Here is a 25,538-nt window from a genome sequence, read left to right as displayed (position 1 = left end):
AATAATAAATAATTAGCATTTATATGGCACTTTAAGTTTGCAAACTGCTCCTCAAATATTATCTCATTTGATTCTCACAACCACCTAAGGAAATAAGTGCTAGCATTAATATTATTTTACAGATAAGGAGACCGAGGCAGCCATACATTAAGTAATTTGCTCTGTGGCAGGATTTGAACTCAGGTCTTCCCTGGTTCTAAATCTTATGTTCTGTTTTCTGTACCATCTAGCTGCCTTCATAGGAACAAGTAAGCTATAGTATATCAACAGTGATGAACTGCATATAAGTAATGGTAACACATGTAAACTGAAAATGGAGTTGGGCTAGTCATGGGGAAAGAATGAGGGGATAATAGATGGACACTGATAATCATAAAATATGAACAGAACCAACAGAGGTTTTCCAAAATGTTTTTATATAAATTTTCTATGTGTTCACTATCCTTTTATTGAAAACTATTGAAAAATAGAACATGAATTGTAAAGAATGAGATATGAAAAAATTGTGATATGTAGCTGGAGGAATATGCTCGTTTCAATGAGATCATGAATAACAGGACAGGAGGATCATGGGAGAGAACAGGAGAAACATTAAGACATGGGACCCTTGGGAGGAAGAGAGAGTGAAATTAATATTGTGACTCTACTTCTGAGGGAAAATGATTCCCAGGATGGGACTAGTACTTGGTGGTTACTAGGGAGAAGAACTGTCCTGAATAGTCTCTTCCTAATTTAATTAGTTATTCTTAATAACTACTTTTTGTTGTTGTTGTTGCTAAAATGAAAGTTTTATTAAAATAAAAATTTTCAAGTTGCGCAGTGATTTAAAGTGATTATTTAAAATTTCTCCCCTCTAAATTTCAATGTCCCAAAGCAGAGTCCGAGTCATTCATCCTAAAAAGAGTAAATGATGTCACGTATTTTATTCAGAATCAAACTAGTTTGTTAGAACTGCATATAGGATATAAACTATATCAATAGTTGGCCATCTCAGGGAGAGGGAGGAAAAGAATTTGGAACTCCACATTTAAAAAAAAAATGAATGATAAAAATTGTGTGTGTTTTTTTTTTTATATATACATAATTGGGGGAAATATTGAAAAGAAAAAATACTATATGTAAAATAATTAAGTTCTGAGGTAGGATTTTGAAAGGCTCTTTCATAGATGATGTCTGTAAGCCTTAGGACATAGATTTTGGGCAAATCTCTTCTGGTTGCTCAAATATCTATATTTAGTTTACTTCCTGGTCCTTGTACCTGGAGTTACTGGGTAGATGAAAACTGAATAGGAATAATAGTATTACAGTAATATATCATTTCTATTTCCTCTTGTTTTAACTAGACCCACGGGAGGCCAAGCTTGTTTTTCTATGAGCATTGAACTGTTTACTGCCCTAATCAGAGCATTATTCCTGTTTACATTACAAAAAAAGACTATGGCTCATATATTACAGGAAAAGGCGAGAAGATGGAAAAGCTAAACAAGGCAGCCCTTTTCAGAATAAAAAATTCTTACACATACACACACACACACACACACACACACACACACACACACTCATACACCAAATATCCTGCTTTTTGCCCTATAGGGAATCCAGCAGGAAATTAGGATCACAGAAAGAAGAGACTCACAAAAGCCATTTTACAGATGAGGAAAATGAGCAAAGAGGGATATACAGAGAATGGATAATAGCACAAACATGAGAGGGGCTACTTACAGTTAAAGAAGAATCTTCTTTTTTAAACCTTTGTGATTTAAGACCTTCTTTTTCTTTGGGAATCTCTGTGATGGACTCTGAGAAAGATATCTCAAAGGATAATTCTTCTGCTACTGATGGAGTGTCTTTATCTAATCCACAGTCAAGACAACTGTTGGCTGAAAATGTGAACAAAGGACATGCGGACATATCATGAGTCAAAGCACATGTGACACATCATGAAGCCATTTGTAAAACAATAACATTTCCTGTATCCTCAACACTGTATAAAAGCATTCCACCTACCCACCCAGCCAGAGACGTGGTCACAGCTCCCATGAATGCAAGGCCATCAGACTCAAACCAAAGGATTTCAGTTGAGCAATAATTTAGTATTGCCCAACCTGGAACATGAAGTTACTGTTGCTTAGACAAAGTGCCCATTTCGATTCCACCTGTTCCTCTCCTTTTTGTTTTTACCTCTTCCTATGTGTGCTTGGATATATATTCCAATTTGCCACCGAAATAAGTGTTAAAATTTGGCATATCTAGCTAGACTCAGTATCTCTCAGACATCAGAATCTGAGGTTGCATGTATGGAGAAAGTCATAGGATACAGAAAGATGAAGCTGAAAACATCTCTGGTAGATCATATCTGCAGTACAGAATTAAGTTCTAAGAACTATATTTCAGAAAGACAGTAGGTCAGGGAGAGCTTAGGGAAGAAGTAACTTCACTTCAATTCTAGGTTTATATATTTAAATCTATCAAGTGGCAGGAAGTATTCTAGGAGCCAGGGATAAATACAGTCCTCCCCTCAAATAGCCTGTTTTCTACTGGGGAAAAACAATATGCATACATAGAAGTAAATATGAAATACATACAAGTAATTTGTAGATGTAGGCAAGAGATCTAAAAGAAAGGGAAGTTTGTTAATAAAAGAATGGAGAGTCCAGAGGATGCAAAATTAGCATAAGGAAGAGTGGGATAAGGATGGATATGACATAGTTGGTTATGAAGGAAAATTGAGTAGTGATCAGAGAAGGGAACATTGGTAAAAATCATAGGTGTTCTTTTTGGCATCAAAGGGCAACAAAGAATAGCAAAGGTAACATTTATTATATTATTAGCCTCTCAGTAAGGAAGTAAAAATACCTTCTGTGACAAGGTGGCTATCCGTTCCCTGGTCCTACCTTGATGTTTAAAGCAGAGGTCAGTGAATTCCTGGATCTAGCCATCTATTAGAAATATTCTGCTTGAACAAGAAGCACAGAACCTGTGGCAAAGCATTAGCAATGGTCTTTCTCTTAGGCAGAGGAGGAAGGATCAATAATAATGCTTATATTCCTACAGAGTACTACACATATCTATGATACACAACCTTGCATAATAAAAGGAATTGTGAATGAGCATGAAAGATCAAAGAATCCTTATGAAAACTTAAGAGGGACTAAGTGAAAATGGTGACTATGCATTAAAATTAATTCATTTAAATAAATAGGGAATGAGTGAATTGAATTTGTTGTATAGTGTTTTGATTTTTTAAATGAAATTATTATTAGAAGTAGTGATAATGATAGCTAGCATTTAAAGGGCACTTTAAGATTTGTAAAGTGTTATATATGTATTAAATTAAATGGTTTATTTTCTTCTGTTTGATTCTGAAGGCAGAACTAGTAGCAATGAATGAGTGGAAAGTGAAGAGAGGCAGATTTAGTTTGAAGTTGGATGTAAGAAGAAATTCCTAACTACTGCTGCTATTCCAAAGTGGGATTCCCTCTTACTGATGGTGACATAATAACTACTTGGCAATTACATGATAGAGTGGATTCTTGTGAAGGTGTGGATTAGACTGAACGGCTTCTAAGGCCTTTTCCAACTTTGAAATTCTATGAACTTTCTAAGGATCAAGCAGCACTGGAAGAGAACACAAATAAAATGGGTGCCCCATCTATGGATACAGTCACATCCCTTTTTGCAGCATGATCTAAATTTGCTAACAGTGTGGAAACAAAGGGACAAAATATAATAACTTCTGGAAGATTCCTTTCCCAACATTTTCTAGGATTTAGGAATAAAATGGTAGCCCCTATATAGCACATATATAGAGAGTAATTTGCTTAGTGGTACTTAGGGGTCAGAAAGATTGTATTCCTTATGAGAACCATCTCCTTAATAATTGCAGAGGAAACTTACCACAAAAATCTATCCTTGTATCAACTATTACCTGACATATAATTGACTCAGTAATCCATATTTCATGCCTATTTTCCAGATTACTTTTGACTTTTAAGCAGATTCAGAAAAAACAATTCCTAAATCAAAGAAATCTGTCATGTGCTTGATAAGAGATAAAACCTTATTGGTCCTAATTTCTTTTCCTCAAGTATATAATAAATGGTAAACAAAAAGAATATATTTTTAATACATATTCACGTGTGGATTATTCTAGGAACTGTTGCAATCATTATAGTTTTTATATACATGTAGTATGATCTCTTCCCTCACAAAAAAAAGATGAAGAGAGAAGTAAAGTGAAGTCTGATTATATTGTAGCTTACTTACAATTAACTGCTTTCCAAACTGGCTTCTTTCCTGGCACCTGTACACCATTTGCAGGAACAAGAGATACTGGAACAGGTTCAAATGAAGGCTATAAAAAGATGGGGGGAAACACATACATTTTATTTCATTTTTTCTTGAAATTCTAAACTTAAACACGAAGAGAGACATTACAGTACACACAGCAGAACAGGAAGATTCTATATGAAACTGTGCTTTTCAACATGGTACAATGGATACAGCATGGTATACTTGAAATCAAAAAGACCTGAGTTCAAATCCCATCTCAGATGCTTACTGCTTTCTCAGTTTTCTTTTGTAAAAGGGGGATAATCATAGCACCTATATTTCAGGATTATTATGAGGACCAAATAAGAAAATAATTGGAAAGCACTTTGCAAATTTTAGAATTCATATAAATGTTAATTAATATTATCTAGATGATGAGTGCTTTTAAAATACACATATGGTTTATATATATATTCCTATACAATTGCTCACACACACACACACACACACACACACACACATCCATGTTACTTTAAAAACTGTGTAGCTAATCAGTACCTCCTCCTGAATTTCCTTCTCCTCATTTAAGAAATGTTATAATGGCCCTCTTTAAGGAAGACACTTTTATTGCTTAATCTACTACCTCTTTGCTTATATCCATCAATTAAAAATGACAAAAAGCAAGAAAAAAAGGATTTGTAATAAATAAGCTAAATCAAGAAAAATAAATCCACCCAGTGGACATGCCAAAAATGTAAGTCTTTTTCTATCCTTATTTCCCTCATCTCTCTGTCAGGAAGTAATATTCTTCCTCAGAAGCCCTCTGGAGTCACAGCTCATAACTTCATTGATTGGTGTTCTTAAATGTTTTAAAGCTGTTTGTCTTTGCAATGTCGCTGTCCTTGTACAACCTGTTTTCCTGGCTCTGCTCTCCACTTTGCATCACTTTATACTACCCAGGTTCCCTGAAATCATCTCCTTCATCATTTCTCATAGTGAAATAACACTCTTATCTCATGCATGTGTCACAATTTATTAGGCTTTCTTCCAATAATCTAAGAGGTGATCTAAGTCAACTTCTTAGATCCTAATTCTTTTCTCTGCCTTCTCTTTGCCAAACCATAATTACAATTCTATACATATGAACAGACTAAAGGTCTATCCATCATTTCAGTCCTGCTTTATTTATGCAATAAATGAGCACTCTTTGCAGCACATCGTTAATTCTAATGAATAATTCCCTTATTACTGGCTAATGGTTTAGTTCACATGTGGCTCCCAGAAGAGGACCAGGTGTTGATCAAAATCATTCTCATTTTCAGCTATCAATGAATGTTAAATACACTTTTATACATTTGGTTCTTTGAAATAAAGAAATCAATTAAAAATGTATTAAGTGATGATTCCACCTTTTCTCATTTTCATACCAAACTGTGTAACAAATTGAAAGGTGGAAAGGACATCAGTGGTCATTAAGCAGATTTAGAAATTGAGATTCATAAAGGGCCACTCAGTTATAAATGTCTAAGATAGGATTCCAATGCAGGTCTACTCTATTCCAGGTCCAGCTACTTTTATTATCTTTATCCTAGACCACCGTATACTTTGTCTTGCTTTACAAACTCTCACCAAAGTGGGGGCCTAGTTATTCTACTGAAAATAACACAAAGTTACATTACATTAAACTCCAGTTTTAATACTGAACTCCCTGCAAACTATAGTAAAGTAATGATTAATGAAGGAGCTAAGCACTTTTATTTTCAGAACTGATTTAGTCTTTAAGATCTCAGAGGGAGCTGAATAAGTCTGAAATAATATATGGAAGTTAGTGTGTGATTGTAATCTTGACACAGCATTCTAATGATTAAATGGTAATGGAACCAATAACCAGTGTATACATAACAAATATATTCTATGTAAGCACAGATATAAATTATTCTTCACATTTCAAAATAATCTGACTATAAATATTTTTGTACAAATATATACCTTCAACTTTTTAAACAAATTCAGTTATTAGAGGGAATAAGATCACAGAACATATTTTCAAAATAGTCTCTACTTTATAGTTTTTTATTTTATTTAATCTTTAATTTTTGGAATAAAACAAGCATTTCCCATAATAGCACAATAAAAAAGATAGTTACATATGAAACAGTAAATCTATTATGTAAACTTGCTATTCCTTTCTAATATAACAAAATTATCATGTAAATTTTTTTTCTTTTTATTCTCCCCTCTTGCCCTGCTCTAAAGATGTTTATCATTAGACACAACTAGGTGTGTGTGTTTATAAAATTATCCAACACATACTTCTATTTATCAGTTCTTTCTCTAGATGAAGATAGCACATTTCTTCATATGCTATTTATAGTTATTTTGGACATTTATACTAGTCAAAATAACATTCACTCGAAGTCATTCTTAAAAACAATATTTCTGGTACTATATACAATATTCTCTTGGTTCTGGCTTATTTCATTCTTCATTATTTTATGTCTTCCCGTGTTTTTCTAAAATTGAGCTCATCATTTTTTATTGCACAATAATAATATATAACACAACTGGTTCAGCCACTCTATAATTGGTGGACATCCCTGAATTTCCAATTCTTTTTCACCACAAAGAGCTGCTACAAATATTTTAAAACATATAAGCTCTTTTCCTTTTTCCCCAATTATCTTTGGAAATAGATCATGTAATGGTTTTACTAGGTCAAAGGGCATAATTTAATAACTCTTTGGGAATGATTCCAGATTGGTCTCCAAAACAATTGGATAAATTCATAATTCTACCAATGATGAATTAGTACTCCAGTTTTTCCACATCTCTCCTAACATTTGTCATTTTCCCCTTTAATCATTTTAGCCAGTCTGATAGATATAAAATGATATATCAAGCTTGTTTTAATTTGCATTTCTCTAACAAATTAAGATTTAGAGCACTTTTTTAGATGACTATGAAATGTTCTGAATTCCTCTTTGGAAAACTGCCTTTTCATTTTCTTTGACCATTTATCAATTGGGGAATGAAATATTTTTATAGATTTCACAAAGTTCTTTATATATTTTAGATGAGACCTTTATCTGATTAACTATCTAAATTTTTTTGTCCAATTTTCTGCTTTCTGATGCTGGCTACATTTATTTTATTTATACAAAACCTTTTTAATTTAATGTAGTTGGAATTATTGATTTTAAACTTAACTTTGCTCTCTCTCTTTTTTATGCAAAAATTATTCATATATCCATAAAAATTGTTGGGAAAACTGGGAGTATGGAAGAAACTGAACTTAGACTAATATTTTATGCCATCTACCAAGGAAAGATCACAAAATGGATTCATGACTTAGATATAAAGAAAGATTTTACAAGAAAATTAGACCCTACTTTCTAAGTACAACTGATAATATTCCCCCTTCTAATCTGTCTCTCTTCAAGCTTCTCAAAATTAATAAGGCCAAAACCTTACAAGCATTCTCCAGTCTTCCTTCTCTCTCACCTATCCCTATCTGATCAATTGAAAAGTTTTATAAACTCTGTCTCTTATAAAAGTATCCCATCACCTCTTGGCTAGATTACCATAAACAGCTTCCTACTGCTTTCCTTTCTTCCAATTTCTCCTCTCTTATTTTCCATAGAGCTACCAAAGTTTTATTTCTTAAAGACAAATCTGACTATAATTCCCCCAACTCAAAATTTTTCAGGGACCCCTTATTGCTATGAAGATAAAGTTTTTAAAATTCTTCAGCCTGAAATTTAAAGCCTCCAACATCTGGCTCCCTAAACTATATTTCTTCTTTAATTTCATATTACTTCCCTTCCCATACTCACTATTCTAGTCAAACTAACTGTTTTGCATACATGACATTTCAACTTCCTCTGAGTTTTCGCACAGATCTTTTACTACCATGTCTGGAATATAATCTCCTCCTACTCCCCTTTTCCTTTGAAGTTTTCAGAAATCCCTATTTTTCTTGAAAGCATAAGTGAAATGTAGCCTCTTCTGTAAGACTTTTCTGGTTTCTCCAGCTGTTGCTGCTATCTACTTATTAAAAATACTTCATATTTTTCTGTTACTTATCTAGGTACATCTTAAATCCCTCAGAATGTAATCTCCTTGTAGGCTAGTATAGCTTTTGTTTCAGATAATATGCTGATCTGCATTGGTGGAGGGAGTTCCCTCTTTGGGAACACTAGTGAAATCTCAGGTTCCTGTCATTATTATTATTTTTTAATATGCAGCAATTAATACAATATTTGATACATAGTAAGCACTTAATAACAATTTATTCTTTCATTCATTCATTTTTATCAACATGTCTTCTGAAGACATTCCTTTCTTCTCTCCTATCCAGATATTCAGTCATTCTTTGTACCAAATACTCAAGAGATTAGGGAGGGGAAAGAAAAGGAAGTACAGGGAGGGGGAGAAAGAGACAAGAGGCGAGACAGACAGAGAGAGAGAGAGAGAGAGAGAGAGAGAGAGAGAGAGAGAGAGAGAGAGAGAAAAGCCGACAGAAAGAGAGAGAATGAGAATACAACAAATTAGAATGATAGTGTATATCTTTCATTTCTGAAAAGAAAAATAAGTATCCAACTTTGGAGCCAACTTTAGTCATTATAATAATAGAAGTTCAGTTTTCTTCTATTTCACAATTATAAATATTATATATATTATTGAAAGAGACTTAACATCTCACTGGGAAGACAAAACAATCATTTGTGGAACAAGTATAAGGTATTGTGTAATTAAACACTAACAGGCACTATATAAGTATTTGACTTGATAAGTTTGGAGGAGATGATAATTAATAAGAGAAAGAGTAAGGAATTATAACTTTCTAAATGAAATGGAACTTTAACTGGCCTAAAGGAAGGGGTAGAATTTGGATAACCAGGAGATGGAAGAAAGCCTCCTAGTCAAAAGGTAGAGCATGGACAATGACACAGGTTGAAAACAGAAGAAAAGAAGAGACCTTAATGGCTAGGGACAGACTCTTGGATTGAAACTAGTTTGTGGGGAATAGTAAAAAATTAAGTGGAATAGGCAGAGCTGGAGCAATTGTGGAGGGCTTTGGGCAAGCAGTATAATTTAGACTTGCTAGAATCAGCAATAGGAAGCTATTAGAGATTTCTGAAGAGAGAAGGAAGTAATTTTAAAAGATATTCTCTGGTAAAGAAAAGGAGATGGCAAGGAAAGGCTACAGTCCGGAAAGCTGAAATTGCAATTCACATATATAAATTATTATAGGCACACAAAGTGATGAGGGCTTGAACTAAGGTGTCACAATGGGAATGGAAAAGGAAAGAAGGATATGGAAGAAACATCAAAGAAAATTGATAATGTTTGATAACTGGCTTGATATCTGAGATAAAGGACAGACAGGAATCAAAGAGGGAAGGTTTGGACTTGGGTGACAAAGAAAATTGTATGGTTTTTGAAAAGTAATGAGTTAATAATGTCTCTAACATATTTTGAACAAAGGGATAATATAGATTTAAATGCAGGAGTTGTTAATAGGCAAAAGAAAATGGAAATTAATTTTCTGTTAGCTTTAGTTCCAGTGACCTTGAAATTGCTTCATGCTGAGGAAAAAATCCAATTTGTATCTAACAGAGAAAGGTTAAAACTAAAAGGGAGTAACATAAATTGCATTTGACTAAGATCACCTTGGTATGTTGACTAGGGCCTAAGGGAGAGAGAAGGAAGGTAGACCATTCAGAGAGACTGGACACAAGGGTGGAAACAAGTTACTCGTCCAGATACCATTCTTTAAAAAGAAAAAAATAGAGACACTTCAAATAGCTGAAATCCAAAGGGGCAAAACCAGGTAGCCTCACGGGAAGTGACTGGTTTTACTTAGAGAATAGGATGTTTCTTTGAGGAACTGCAATGATGTTCCTACTTCTTGTTGGATTTCAACGAATAAACAAATGATTAAAAGCCTACTATGTGTCAATCAGACACCATATTTCCTCTTAAAGCCTGATCAGTCTCATGGTTTTTCCAATTGAGATGGATGAATATGTCCAAGGGAATGCTATGAAGAGAAAGTCAAAGAAGCATGATATAGGACTGGCTCTTGAACCTTTCTCCTCATGGCACAACATACAAAATTTCCATGAAAGATTATTGCACTCTGGCAATATTCAGGGGCAGTAGAGAGATTGGTACACACACAGAAGCCCTTCAAAATAAGCAGCAATTTTTTTGTGGTTTTTTTTTTGGGGGGAGCTGAAGGTCTGACATTTCGAAGTTGTTGTACATGTGTAATAGATGACTCCTGTTTATTGCTATAAATACTATTCTTATTATTCTACATAAATCAAATTAAATGAACAAAATTTTGTGTAAGGTTAATGTTGATTTATGTAGCATATGTAGTAGTCATATGTGGCAAAATACTGGAGTGGTTTTCCATTTTCTTCTCCAGCTCATTTTATAGATGAGAAAACTGAGGCCAGCAAATTTAAGGCTCACATAACTAATAAGTATCTGAGGTCACATTTGAACTCATGAAGATGAATTTTCCCATTCCAGGTCTATTTATCTCTTATATTACCTAGCTGCTCACATCCAGTTGCCAAACCCTAAAACAGGTAGATGTCAGAAATAACTTCTCAAGTTTTCTTTGACATAAAGGTCAGGAAATAATTAAAATATATTTTAAAAGTAATTATAATCACAAATATTTCACTTAAAGCTTGTCGTTGTCAACTAAGCTGTAACTATTTACCATAAATTAGTTCATTTCAAGGCCTAAAGTATCATAATCATTTTTCAGTCACTTATAAGTACTCAACAAAATTCTTCATCCATACATTTTCATTAACTTTTCCTTTAATGAGAAAGCAGTGCATATTCCATTTTCTGGTTCTGTTTCTTATTATCTCATAAAGGTTTTTATTTTATAGCTTTAAAATATTATTTTACAAGGGATTTTTGAGACTTCTTTGTACAGTATTCTCCATGCTGGGTCCATCTTAATTACTTTAGTATTTTATTAAGTTATATACCTTGTTGTTTCTATTCCCACATCAATTTTTGTCATACATGTATCGCTTGGCTTCTCCTCTCTCCTATACCTAGCCGACCTATTTCAGGCTGTTTCCTAATTGGTTTCTAGCTCTTCATTATTTCCCTATACCAATGCATCCTCCACTCAGCTACCAAAGTGGTTTCCTTAGGCATGTCTATTCTTGTTACCCTCTTATACAAAAATTTCCCATGGCTGCCTGTTACTTTGAGGATTAAATGGAAGTTCTCAGATTTGGCATTTAAAGTCACATTCTACCTTTCCAGCCCCCTCCACTAGCTCCACCCTGCCCTGCCCCAGGTTACCGTGTATTTGCTTTGTATTTCATTGATGTTTCAACCAATAAAATACGGACACTTTGAGAGGAAGGGTCATTTTGCTTTTGCTTCTGAATGCCCCACCTAACACATATTAGTCCCTTAATAAATAATGATTGATTTTCTTTTGGCTGCACCTCTGATTTCAATAATGTAAGGAATTCCTGATGGAACAGTTCCTTTTAGCTATATGGACTGACATGTTTTTGTAACTTAGAATGACTTGCCTAGAATTACAGAGACTTGAACTGAAGTCTTCTCAACTCTGAGGCTGCCTCTGCTTATACCACAATGCCTTCTATTTAACCAATTTCCTATTGGATATTTAAGCTATTTCCTGTTTTTCCATCAATAACATATAATGCTGCTATGAAAAGCCATGAGTAGACAATGTAACAATTTTTTATGCAGCTTGAAAAGAATGATTTTGATTGAACTGAAACAGTCCGTGGTTGCCACAGCCACAAAGTATTTCATTTTAATATTAATGTTTTTTTTTCTTTACCTTAAAGAAAACAAAATCTTTCACAATATGGCTAAGATTTACCAAGTTGTCTGGAAAATGTATTTGCATCTGAGATTTTATTTTCCAGTTATGGATTGTTAAAGATGAAAATAGCAGCAGTATTCGGTGACATACAGCACAGAGGAACTCTCATTAGAAGAGGAAATATGAATAGCAGAAAGATAATGCAGAGGAGATAACCATGTTCCCAAAAATCTTTTTCCATTTGGACAAGTCATACAAGACAAGCCATGGACCCCAAAGCCAGTGGAAAGAACCAATTTGTCAACATCTTAATAGTTACTACAGAGAGCCAAGAACAAGTATAGAAGAAAGGAAAAGAGATTGGGATTCAGCTGTTGCTGGGATGTATAGATGCATCCAGGTCTCAGAACTTCTCATTAAACCCCAGAATACTTCTCTTCCCACTGCCCCTCCACCTCCCCTGCCCACCAACAGCACACATTCTCTACAAGAATTGCAGGCAGTAGAAATTGGGTTTGAGGGTGGTTAAACAGAATGCGTTCTTGCCATTGTTCCTGGAAGATAAAACTGCTGTAAACAGCTGGGAGCTATTATGAGAGGGACTGAGCCAGCAGGATTCAAATGTATTTAGAAAACAGGTTTTCCTTTTACGCAATGGCACTCAAAAGCTGTCTCTTTGTATGGAGGGTACCATTTTTTTTTTTTCTTTAATGAAGTGGGGTTTTTTTCCTCCTCTTCTGGTATTTGTTTTCTTTAAGAGCTACAATAGAATCAAATGAAACATAAAAAAAGGGAAATGCTGCATATCTATGAAAAAGAAGACAATTTCTCCTCTTTGTAAGAACCATTCCTGCAGCTAAGAATGCTAAATTCTGGTTAGATATTTGCAAGGTACTAGATTAAGTCAAGATTTTAAAAAACCAGGAAGGAATTTCAGTCTGGAGAGGGGACAGGGTTTAAGACAAAGCAATTCACTATAAATTCAAAGAGAGTGCTCTTCTCGCTGTAAAATAAAAAGGAGAAACTGTAGGGTAAAGACTGTTAGCAGGGAAACTGACTAGTAGATTACTGCAATAGTCAATGTTTGAGACATATGACATCAATTACTTTTTCATGAATTTTCTAAAGGTCCCAGGAATGCTGTAGGGATGGTTTATCAGGAATTCATCAAGGCATTCAACATCTCTGTGTACAAAATAGAAAGATCTGGGATGAATGATGGTACAGTCTGGTAAATTTCTAGCCAGAATGTGTAAGCTCAAAGAATGTTGATAAATGGATTAAGGTCTTGATTTAACATGGCAATGTCTTTCTATTGCCACAGCTATTTCCTTAAAAAGGTCCTCATCATCACTTACTTAGCCCAAAGTTTCTTAAACTATATAACTGAAGGAAGGGCAAGAATATCACAAAATTATGCTTTATTATCAGTAAGTGTTTGAGTTGTATACCCATTTTATAGATGTATATAAACTGAGGATATGTAAAAAATTCTCAAGCAAAAAATGGGTTGTGAGTGATAAAAGTTCTTAAGATCTTGACTTAGACTTAATTTGAACTTAGACTCAACTGTTCAGAAGTTTTTCACTCCTGTCTGACTTCTTCATAATCCAGTTTTGAGATTTTGGCAAAAGTACTAGAGTAGTTTGCCATTTCCTTCTCTAGCTCCTTTTTACAAATGAGGAATCTGAAGAAAACAGTGTTAAGTGACTTGCTTAAGGTCACACAGCTAGGAAATATCTAACACTGGGTTTGAACTCATGAGGATAAGTCTTCCTGATTGCAAGCCTAGTGCTCTATTCACTGTGTCATCTAGTTGCCACCGTCTCATCCTTTTTTTTTTTTTTTTTTGGTAAGTTTATTTACTTTTAATACACCTTGCTTTATGGATCATGTTGGGAGAGAAAAATCAGAGCAAAGGGGAAAAACTATGGGAGACATTTAAAAAAAAAAACAGAAAAAAAGTGAATATAACATGTGTTGATTTGCATTCAGTGTCCTTAGATCTTTTTCTAGATGCAGATGGGATTTTCAGTCCAAAATCTGTGGGGATTGCTTTGGATCACTGAACCACTGAGAAGAATCACACATTCTTGCTATTGTTGTGTACAATGTTTTCCTGGTTCTGCTTGTTTTCCTTATCATCAGTTCATATAAATCGTTCCAGGCCTTTCTAAAATCAGCTTGTTCATCAATTTTTATAGAACAATAATATTCCATTATCTTCATTTACCACAAGTTATTCATTCATTCCCCAGTTGATGGACATCTATTCATTTTCCAATTCTTTGCTACCACAAAAAGAGCTACTAAAAACATTTTTGCACATGTGGGTCCTTTCCCCTCCTTTATGATTTCCTTGAGATACAGACCCAGTAATGACACTGCTGGGTCAAAGCATCTACAGTTTTATAGCCCTTTGGGCATAGTTCCAGATTGTTCTCCAGAATGATTGGATCATTTCACAATTACACCAACAATGCATTAGTGTCCCAGTTTTTCCACATCCCCTCCAACACTTATCATTATCTTTTCCTGTCATCTTAGCCAATCTGAGAGGTGTAAGCTAGTACTTCAGAATTGTTTTAACTTTCATTTCTTTAATCAATAGTGAAAGCATTTTTTCATATGATTATAGATGGTTTTTAATTTCATCATTTGAAAATTGTCTGTTCATATCCTTTGGCCACTTATCAATTAGAGAATGACTTGTATTCTTATAAATTTTATAGTTCTTTATATATTTTAGAAATGAGACCTTTATCAGGAATACTGGCTATCAAAATTTTTTCCCAGCTTTGTACTTCCCTTTTAATCTTGTTCCTGTTGGCTTTGTTTGTGCAAAACCTTTTTAATTTAATGTAATCAAAGTTGCCCATTTTGCCTCTCATAATGTTTTCTAGTTCTTCTTTGGTCATAAATATCTCCCATCTCCAAAGATCTGATAGGTAAATTATCCCTTGTTCTCCAAATTTATTTGTGATATCCTCCTTTATGCCCCAATCATGTACCCATTTTGACCTTATTTTGGTATGGGGTGTGAGATATAGGTCCATGCCAAGTTTCTGACACATTATTTTCCAGTTTTCTCAGCAATTTTTATCAAATAGTAAGTTCTTATTCCAGAAGTTGGAGTTTGGGGATTTATCAAATACTAGATTGCTATAGGCCTTGATTATTGTGTTGTGTATATCTAATCTATTCCACTGATCTCCCACTGTATTTCTTAGCCAATATCGAATGGTTTTGATGACTACTGCTTTATAATATAGTTTTACATTTGGTACTGCTACCACAGTCTCATCCTAATATATTTTCTTACTTCTACTTCATTCCCATTTCAGTCCATCCTACAAACCATTGCCCTATTTGTCTTCCTTATATAAAGATCTCATCATGTTATTCCTGTAGTCAAGACTCTTAAATGTCTTTGCTTTGCCTATTGCAACAAATTCAAACTACTTAGTGTGACATAAGGTAATGCAGAATATGTTTATCACGCTACTTTTCCAACCTTATCTCATACTATTCTGACTCAAAGAATTTAAAAATGTCAGAGTTATGGGAGATTATAAAAACCATCTTCTCCAATTTTATACATTACATAATATGTTTCCAAATAAATGACCATTTGCCTTGACTTGAAATCTCCATTGAGGACAAACTCATTCCATCCTGAGATTGCTCATTTCGCTTTTACAGAACTCTAATTATTAAGGACATTTTCATTATGTTAAATCTGCTTTTCCAACTTCTACCCAGTTCCTTCTTTTTCCTTCTAAGGTCACATAGAACAAGTCTTTTCCACAAGACAGACCTCAAATATTTGAAGACAGCTAAAAAGGCTAAATACTTTAGTTCCTTAAAAAACAACAACAACAAAAAAAAACAATCCTCATATGACATGACTTCAAAGCCTTTCACTCCTTCACCACCCTAGTTAATCACCTTTGAACATTCCATAAGACCCATTCTCTAAATATTCTTGCTATATTCACAAAATATTCTTGCTGCTACCTCCTAAAATGCTTCAGACAGACCTGTTACTGTTATCTGATCTACTGAGGTAGTCTTTCAGCCTCACCACTTAGGACTTCCAGGTCCCTATTTGCCCTGCAGAACTCCTTCAGAGTGAAAATTATCTTATTTTTTACAATTTGTATTGCTTGGCCCAGAGACTAGCACATTATAAGCTCTTAATAATACTTTCTCATTCATTCACTCATTCATTTAATCCTTACAATTTCACTTCTATTACCAAAGGGGTAAAGTGGCAAAATTTCTGTTTATTCAGCTAATTATATTATGTCATTATCCTTAAAGATTACCGGTATGTTGGATTGATTATATCTATAAAAACAAAAGTATGCTGTATATAATAGAGATTCCAATTTCAAGTCCAACCTTTTTTTCTTCTTTATTATACTTACGAAAATACTAATTTTATTTGATGTTCAGTTTGTTTTTTTTTTTTTTAAATCAAAATAAAAAGACTGAGGAAGTGAATTACATTAACTTATTAGCATGAAACCAGAACCCATTAAATTAAGGTTTAATCTGACATTTCCCATAAACTGTCAATTAATCTCACTTGCATTTCTGTGGCTTCAATTGTTTACCACAAGCACCTATGGAGTATACATGGGATATGAAGTGGGAAGGAACTGAGAAAGGGATATAGATATTCTTTATTGAACAAAAGAAGGATAAAATTTAAGAGCAAGTCTTTTATTAGGATAGAAAGAGAAAGAAAAAAGAAAGGGAGATGAAAAGTACTGGAATGGTAGAGTTCAGTGAAGGGTTTACTCTATTCATCTCAAATGGACACTTTTTGTAAAGTATTTTGCAAACCTTAAAACACACTATAGATATTTATTATTATTCCAAACAAAAACAGCTACTACTATTGCTGTCATTAAGACATCTCCACTTTGGATGTTCCATGTCCCAACCTTGGAGTTATTTTGGATTTTTTTTTCTCCCTCAAAACTTAATATGCAATCACTTATTAGACTATCCTATCTATTCTTTTTTATAGTACTCGGGAACTCTTTCCACTTATCCCTTTTCCCATTAGTGTCATCAAAGTACAGATCCTTATCACCCCACATGGACTGGATATGTTTTGTGTACATGTGTGTGTATGTGTACGTATATATATATGGCAATAAAAATTAAACATGGTCATCTGTGTATTGAGAATTCGGTTTGCCAAAATTGTTATTATTGATCCTTTTTCCAAGTGTTTATATCTTAGTTTGAACTGATAATAAATATGACTGTAAGACCTTATTACTTATAAAAAGTTTTCAAAATTTTCAAAACAAATCAAGTGGATTTTTTTTTTGTCATTGAAGAATAAGATACTCAAGAAACTATGAATTCTTGCTAGCTAAATTTGCCATTTGATATCAATATTGTTATAAGTTGATCTTTCATTATTCAATTAATGCCAGAGATTCTTACTATCTGTAACATGGATCAAAAGGATCAAATGAAATGTCATAAGTAAGATATTCTTTCTTGTAAGACTCATGTCAAAAATAAAAGAGTGGAGAGTTGTTTTCTTAAGAAGCAGATAAAATATTGAATGGGGCTGAAAGATTTAAATTTGTAACTTGTTTCATATATTTTACTATGTGTGTAACTCTGAGTAAGTCATAGTCCCTTCATTGCCTCAGCTAACTTATCTGTAAAATAGAGATAACTCACAGATTTTATTGGGAAGATCAAATGAGAAAAAATGAAATAAAAACTCTGCCAACCTTAAATTATGTTATAATTTAATAATTTGGTGTATAATATTTTATAGTTATGGATATAAATATGTATTATAGTATTATTAAATAGATTATTTATATGATATGTATATATGTGTTATCTAAATAAATATATATAAATATGTTATCATTTTATAATTAATAAAATGATTATAATTATTTAATCATTATAATATGACATTATATAATATATAATGTTATAATAATTTATAAATTATGAATATTTTGTCTATTATAAATGCTAGTTATCATGATTGGAATAGCTATGTGGCACAACAGACAAAATTTGAGATTAATCTTCCTAAATTCAAACCTAAATTTTATCTACTGTATTCACAACAAAGACTCTCTAGGTTCCAAAGAAATATATGCCAAACACAAATATGCTGCTAGTTCTTCAGTGGAAACAGTAGTAATAACAGGATTAGGAGTAGTAGTAGCAGTAGTAGTAATAGTAGTAGTAGAGGTAATAGCAGTAGTAGCAGTAACAGCAGTAGCAATAGTCATCACATAGTTTTGCTGTTAAGCCATTTCAGTTGTAGCTAACAATTGGTGACCTGACTTGGGAGTTTTCTTGGCTACTAAAGTGATTTTGCCATTTCCTTCTCTAATTAATTTTACAGATGAGGGACCGAGGCAAACAGAGTTAAGTAATATACCCAAAGTCTCATAGCTAGTGAGTGTCTAAAACCAGGTTTGAATTGAAATAGTTTATTCTTCATGGGCTCCCTCTCTTCTTCCCTACTCTTCATCTCAAACTTCCTTTCTGTCCCATTACAAAGAAGTCCTGAGATCCAGTAGGGCCAGAGTTAAAGGAGCTCATGATACAAAAAAAAGTTGAGAATCCTTGGTTTAACCCAAATGCTTTTTCTCACAGATGAGGAGACTAAATATCCCAAAGATTCAAGTGCCAAGACAATCTTCTCAAGCAAATCAGAATTTGAACCCAGACCATTTCCACTAAGCAAAGCTTCTTAAATTGTGGCCCCAATATGTGACCCCATATAGGATTGCATAACTGAATGTGGGGGTTGTGGAATTTTGATTTGTTATCAGTAAATGTTTCATTTGCATATCTATTTTATATATCTATATATATATACCCGGGTTAACATAAAAAATTTACGGTGAAAAAGGGTCATGAGTGGAAAAAAAAAGTTTTAAAAGTCCCGTACTAAAGCATATCTTCTGAACTAAGAGCTTCTGAGTCCATTATATCAGGCTTTGTTTTCTACTGATCTCCTTAAAATTGCACTCTTCCCATCCCTCTCCACATCTTTCACTCTTTGAATTTCCACTGGAACAAAACACAGTACAGTGCTTTGTTCTAGGAAGCAAGAATATTGAAGGAGTGATAGGATCTGAATTCTACTTGCCAAATGTGTGACCAAGATAAGTCATTTGACTTAAGCTTCAGTTCCCTCATTTGTAAAATGGGAATAGTAATACTGGCACTATCAATTTTAAGGGAATGTTTTAGGGAATAGATGAGATATTATATAAAGTCTGCACACATGTGAATATTGTTAAAAGGATAAATAAAAGAATGGACAGATGAATGAATGAAAAATCAAAAAGAGAAATAGAAGTAAGTTCCAATTCATTAGAAAACTGGGCCATAAAATCACTATAAATAAAATAGAATTCAAGTTTATGTTTTTCACTACATTTTTTTGCTACATTTTTCACTTAATTCTGTTATGTCTTTTTAGAACATTCATTCATCTGCATAATATTTGATTAAAAATTGAGTCTCTCTTTGACATTATTGTTTTCATCAGAAGTTATTAACATATACCATTTTAAACCAATATTCCTATAGATTTAGAATGCCACTTGCATATTCCCATCAGTCTGCTTGATCATAGGGTTTCCCCCAATGCTTAGACTGGTGAGTAAATATCTCAGTCCTCCAGGCCAACAAAAACTTGCATCATTGCCAAAATAACTCTCCAACTTTCAGAAAGGAAGGGAATGAATTTGAGTTTGTATGAGAGATTGTAGATAAGGATAGAGATTTATCATTTTTAGGTCATGGTCTATAAAACACTGTATTATGCTCTTGTCATTTTCTTTCCAATTAAAATGAATTGATTTAGTTTACCCAACCTTTGCTTTCAATTTAAAGCAAATAATAAAGCATTTTTAGAGCATCTGCATTACTCACGGGAGATTCAGCAACTCCAAAGATATCTCGGACATCCCTCACTGCGTGTTTATTCTTTTTCCTCATGGTTTGAGTATATGTGTTATATCTCTTTTGGACTGCAGCTGCCTGGGTTCGAGTCAAGGTGGAGAGTAAAGCCTGCCCATCTTCCTCTTCAGCTCCTGAGATAAGTGTTGATAAACCAACATCTTGCAACCACTCTGCTTCAAGTTCTCCTTCTGCAAAAGAGTTATCAGAAACAGGTTACATTCTATGGACCAAGAAACACCATTGGGTATTTCAGATATGGGGGAAATTAAATGGAAAACACAAAGAAAAAAACATAACACAACAAAAAAACTTACCATTTCTGATTAATCATTTCAAAAATTTATTAAAATTCATTTTGTAGAAAGGTGACTAAAAGACCCATACTTCTGTATTTTTCAAATGGTAGGTTCTCTATTAACCAATATATAGTCTAAACTAGTGAATCCAATATTCTGATTAAATGAAAGTTGCCACAGGAACAAGAATAAGATTGGACATTAGTAGATCTTTGCCTCTAATACTGCATTTGAGTTTCACAATAATCCATTCACCATTTACTTTCCACTGCACCACCTAGCTGCCCGCCATTCACCATTTACTGATGAGGAAACAGACAAAGTGAATTGAAGCAGCCTTCCTGTGATCATGTAATTAAGATATGTAGCAGGTAGGCTTTGGTTTGGTATTGTTTTTTATTTGTTTGGTTTTTTGGGTTTTGTTTATTAGTTTTATTAGTTTTTTGTTTTGTTTTGTTTTAAGGACCAGACCTATGATTTCATTCGTATGGGGTGTTTACCAATGCAGACAGGGAAGTATTCTGCTATTTGTAATCTTACAAATTTTTCTGAAGGGGTTCAGAGGTTAAGTCCACTTGTGCAGAGTCAAAAGTCAGTATGTGGTAAGAAAAATATTTAAACCTGTCTTCCTGACCCAAAGACCAACCAACACTGTTATTTACTATGTCATGCCGTCTTTTAAACTCAGGAATATACTGTCTATAAAGACAGGTGGATAGGTACATTGTTATTTGTCCTTTGTTCTCAAAGAGGACCATGACATCGGGTGGGGGGGATGCTATGACATGCAAGTGAATTGGAGTTAAGTGAGGGAGGGCTGTGCAAGGTCACCTGCCTCACTTTTCCCTCCAGAGTCACTTGGGTCCAATGGCCAGATATATATCAGGTCGACTAGAGATGGCCCTGGATACAGCAGGAGACCTTGGTCTTTTTAAGCTAAGGTTCATTAGGTCTCAGTTTGACAGAAATTGTACCCATTCAGTGATTAAGTCTAAGTAGCAGTTGAGGCAAAGAATTTGTCCTTTCACCCAACCCAAAAATAAACAAAGCTAAATAAATAAATAAGTCTGGGAAGGGAGTGCCCTCAAGGTTTCTGGCCAAAGTAGAAATGATTGCTATTTACATTCAATCTGAGTCAATCAGCATCTAAACAATATAGACACATATGGTATATGTATCTATATATAGCTATATTTGTGTGTGTATATAATTCTCTACATATACTACATAGGATATTTTTTCTTTTGCAAATTTTATTGATACCTTTTTTTTTATCATCTTTATTTCCAAATATATCAATTCCCTTCTCCTATTCCATGAATAATTCCTTGAAATAAAGATAATAAAAAAGAGTGGGGAGGATTAAATTAGCAAAATTAAGCAATATATCAATTGAATTTGATGCTATATTCAATGTTCTATTCTTACAGTCTCCCACCTCTGCCAAGAATGAGAAAGATTTATTTCTTTTTTTTTTTTTTTTTTAGAAAGATTTATTTCTTGGGATTTCTTGGGATGGGCATATTTTTACAAAAAATTAGAATAAAACAGACATCATACTATAATTAAAATTTAACTAAACAGTTAATCTTTGATGATTCAAAAAGTTCTAAATTATTCTGTGCCTCAAGGTCATCATAATGAACATCAGTTTTCATTCACTGTACTATAGATATAAGCTGGCAATAATGGATAGTTCTGATTAATTAAATGTCAAATGACATAAAATGTATCATATATCCAGGAACTGAAATTATCCTAAGTGTTCCCTAAAAAAAGATCCTGTTTCATGAACAGGTAAAAGTGACTAGAAATCTTATAAGGATTATATCCTACCCCATAGAAATTACAGAAGAGGGAAAAGATACCTAGATGTGCAAAAATAATTACTGCAGTATTTTGTAGTATTGAAAAACTAGAAACTGAGAGGATATCCTTTATAACTGAAGAACAGCTGAATGAACTATGTTAAGTAAATGTAATGGAATATTATTATGGTGTCAGAATAACAAAAGCAATGGATTCAAAGATAACTAGAAAGACAATTGATACATAATGAAGTAAATAGGACCTAAAAAACAATTCCTTTGCACTACTATAAAGGAAAACATGGTGATAGATTTAAGAATTATGATATATGTATATATAATACATATGTATGTATATATTACATATGTAAGTATGTATGTTTGTATGTATTCCACACATAATGACTATCAACTACTCTAGAAAACTGTCTATGATTCATACTTCTCACCTCTTGGCAGACGTTGTTGCAGTATTGGAGATATTTTTTGTGGGGATCCCAAAAATGCTGTTGAGATCATCTCTGGTAATTTGGGGTTACCAGAAAAGAAGGAGGAGCTTGATAATTCCAAGGATGATAAATTTAGTTCTGGAAGGGACTTTAAAGTCATCTAGATCCAACCTAGTTTCCCCATTTTATTTCCTCAGGAAACTGAGGCCTGAAGGTGAAAATGACAACCAATATCACAAATGTAGTAAGTGGCAAAGAGTGGCGAATAGAACCCAAGTCTCAAAGACATTAATTACTCTTCCTGATGTATCATGTTTTTCTTGTATTTATCTTGTTGTCAGTGAGCAGCCCTCCATGGGGTTCTCTCTCTACATTTCCCTCTACAAATTGTCTTCAATTTATCCTGTCCATATTTTATTTGGGAAACTATGTGACATAGTGGATAATGTCCAGACCTGAAGTCAGGAAGACCGGACTGAAATATGGCCTCAGATACTTACTAGTTATGTAATCATGGACAAGTCATTTAACCCTTTTTAATCAGTTTCCTCATCTGTAAAATGAGCTAGAGAGGAAAATGGAAGACCATTCCAGTATCTTTGACAAGAAAACTCCAAATAGAGGCAAAGTCAGCCACAACTGAACAATATATCTTGTTTTTATCTAGTGTTCACATGTTCTCTCCCATTAAGCTGTGATCTCTCATGATAACCATATAATAACTCAAACATGTGTTCAGTTCAATTTAACAAGTATTAATTAAATACCCAATACATTCATTCAAAGCACTGTGCTAAGTGTTGGAGTTACAAAGATCAAATAGTCCTCACCTTTGAGAAGTTTACATTCTGAGACCAAAAAAAAATTTTTTTTATATAGATGAGTGAATACAAAATATATATGAAATAAATTAGTACAAAGTTATTTGGGAACTGCTAGGGAGGGAAATCAAAAAAGTCCTCATGGCATCTAAGCTGCTTCTTGAAGGCATAGAAGGATTCTAAGAGATATTGGTGAGAAGGGAAGAGTATTCAAACCACTTAAGACATCCTGAGCAAAGACATGATGATGGGAAACAGAACATCATGAATCACAGTAGCACCAGTCTAGAAAAATAGGCTGGAGCCAGACTGCAGGGCTCTGCTAGTGTTTGAATCAGGAGAAGAAGAGAGGAACAGGAGCCTCATGGAGATAGAAGCAAAGGGGGGTGTCCCTTATTAGATAGGAAATCTTATATTCAGAAGGAAAGGATTATATGTGGGTTATGAAAGAGTAATGAACTTGCTTTCCCATAGTTATGTGAATTCAATAAACTATTGGATAAATCCAGGTTTCCTCTAGGTTGCTTGTGAATTCAGAAAGCCAAAATGGAATCAGGAGAAGAGGAAGAGAGAAAACTCTCTCTTCATACTCTTAACAAATTGCCTCTTGTCCAAAACCCATTCATACCTGCTCCACAAGCATTTTACCACTCACCACTAATTATACTCAGGAGTCCCTTCATTTTTCCCCAAGCACTCTCTTTTCTCTTGGTGAGACCACTGGACATTCAGGAAAAGTGGCATTTGGATCACTCAGCAAACAACCCACTTATTACTGTTAGTCCCAAATGCTAGGACCTCTCCATTAGGACCATCTGATTTGTTCTCCTACCCAAAGGAAGCCTAATTCATAGTGTTTCTGAAGGTTGTCTCTAAGCTGCTCGACTTCCCTTATACTCGTCACTGTATGGAAAACTTTAAATAATTTTGCTTTGTGTTACACAAACTTACAGAGTTTATATACAAACCCCATCTCCATCAAGGGGTTCAGTCTGGTCATCTGTGGGGTCTATGTCTTCCCTTCATAGAGATCAGCCTTTTCTCCAGAATTCTTAATCCCAAGTAAGAGCTCTAACCAAAAAAAAAACTAGATCATCCCATGTCAATGTAAATAAAGGGATCTGACCTCTTTCCCTAAATATCCTCATACCAGGGCTCAGCTGGTGCTCTGTGGGTGGGAAGAAATGTGACCTTCATCCAGTTCAAGTTTCCCTGAAGTTGGCAAGAACTTATATCAACTTGAAGTTGTTAATACAGGGAAGTCTGTTGGTTCACTAAGTTTATTCTGTTTTCTGTTTGAGCAGAACAAAGGAATAGGGGAGGCAATAAAAAATATCCACAGAAATCATAACTTGTGAAACAAAATAGGATATTACTCACCATCAGCAGGCTTGACCTCAGTAACTATCTGTTCTTCCTGTCCACTCTCACTGTTTTCTTTAATACTTTCAACTTCACACCAGAAATCCTCCATTGAAGTACTATCTACGGAGGCTTGGGAGTTGGACCGGCTAAATGTAGGAGGATGGAGGGACTCATTGGACAGCATTCTGTTAATTCTTCGGCAGCGAGGGATAGATTTTCTGGGGGAAGAAGGCAATTCAATTAAAATAAGTCTAAAGCACTTTGGGAAATTAATACAAAACAAAAAATATCAGTGCTTTAGGGCATCATCTTTTAAATAGAAATGAAGTTAAAAAGTATTACTATAACTGTTTCCATTATTGATCTATGAAGATTTCCACACTGGAATGTACATTATACATGTCTTCAATTTCATTCATTGCTCTCTATATCACACTGCAAATGAACAATGAAATGCTGATCTTTGGGGTGCCCCAAACCTACAAGTGCATGTTCTTTCATACTTTTAAATATAGTATATGGCATTATTTCCAAGAAACTGAATCCAACTGGAAAACAAAATTCCAGGTTGACTCATGTTCTCCTGGTAGGGAAAATCAGAATTTTCAGCAGCTTAAAAATGAAAGCCATTTTCATTTATGTTTTAAAAGGTTTCACATACTTTTTTTTCTCTTTTCTTGTCAAAGAGAAAGTATAGTATCCCC

The 25,538-nt window shown here is 33.9% G+C and overlaps 1 protein-coding gene across 1 annotated transcript in view; it reads right to left on the bottom strand.

Moving 5' to 3' along the window:
* The window catches only part of ARHGAP28 (Rho GTPase activating protein 28), a 187,921-nt gene that overhangs the window by 44,797 nt on the left and 117,586 nt on the right, over window positions 1-25,538 (bottom strand). The window contains exons 2-5 of the mRNA XM_051970425.1: window positions 24,850-25,052; window positions 20,066-20,283; window positions 4,267-4,354; window positions 1,723-1,880 (exon numbers count right to left, since the gene is read on the bottom strand). Of these exons, the coding sequence (XP_051826385.1) occupies window positions 1,723-1,880; window positions 4,267-4,354; window positions 20,066-20,283; window positions 24,850-25,052 (667 nt within the window). The remainder of the gene's footprint in view (window positions 1-1,722; window positions 1,881-4,266; window positions 4,355-20,065; window positions 20,284-24,849; window positions 25,053-25,538) is intronic.

Source organism: Antechinus flavipes, chromosome 1 (genome assembly GCF_016432865.1).
Source record: "Antechinus flavipes isolate AdamAnt ecotype Samford, QLD, Australia chromosome 1, AdamAnt_v2, whole genome shotgun sequence".
Taxonomy (NCBI): domain Eukaryota; kingdom Metazoa; phylum Chordata; class Mammalia; order Dasyuromorphia; family Dasyuridae; genus Antechinus; species Antechinus flavipes.
Note: the sequence above shows the minus strand (reverse complement) of the source record. Positions and strands in the feature narration are given on the sequence as shown.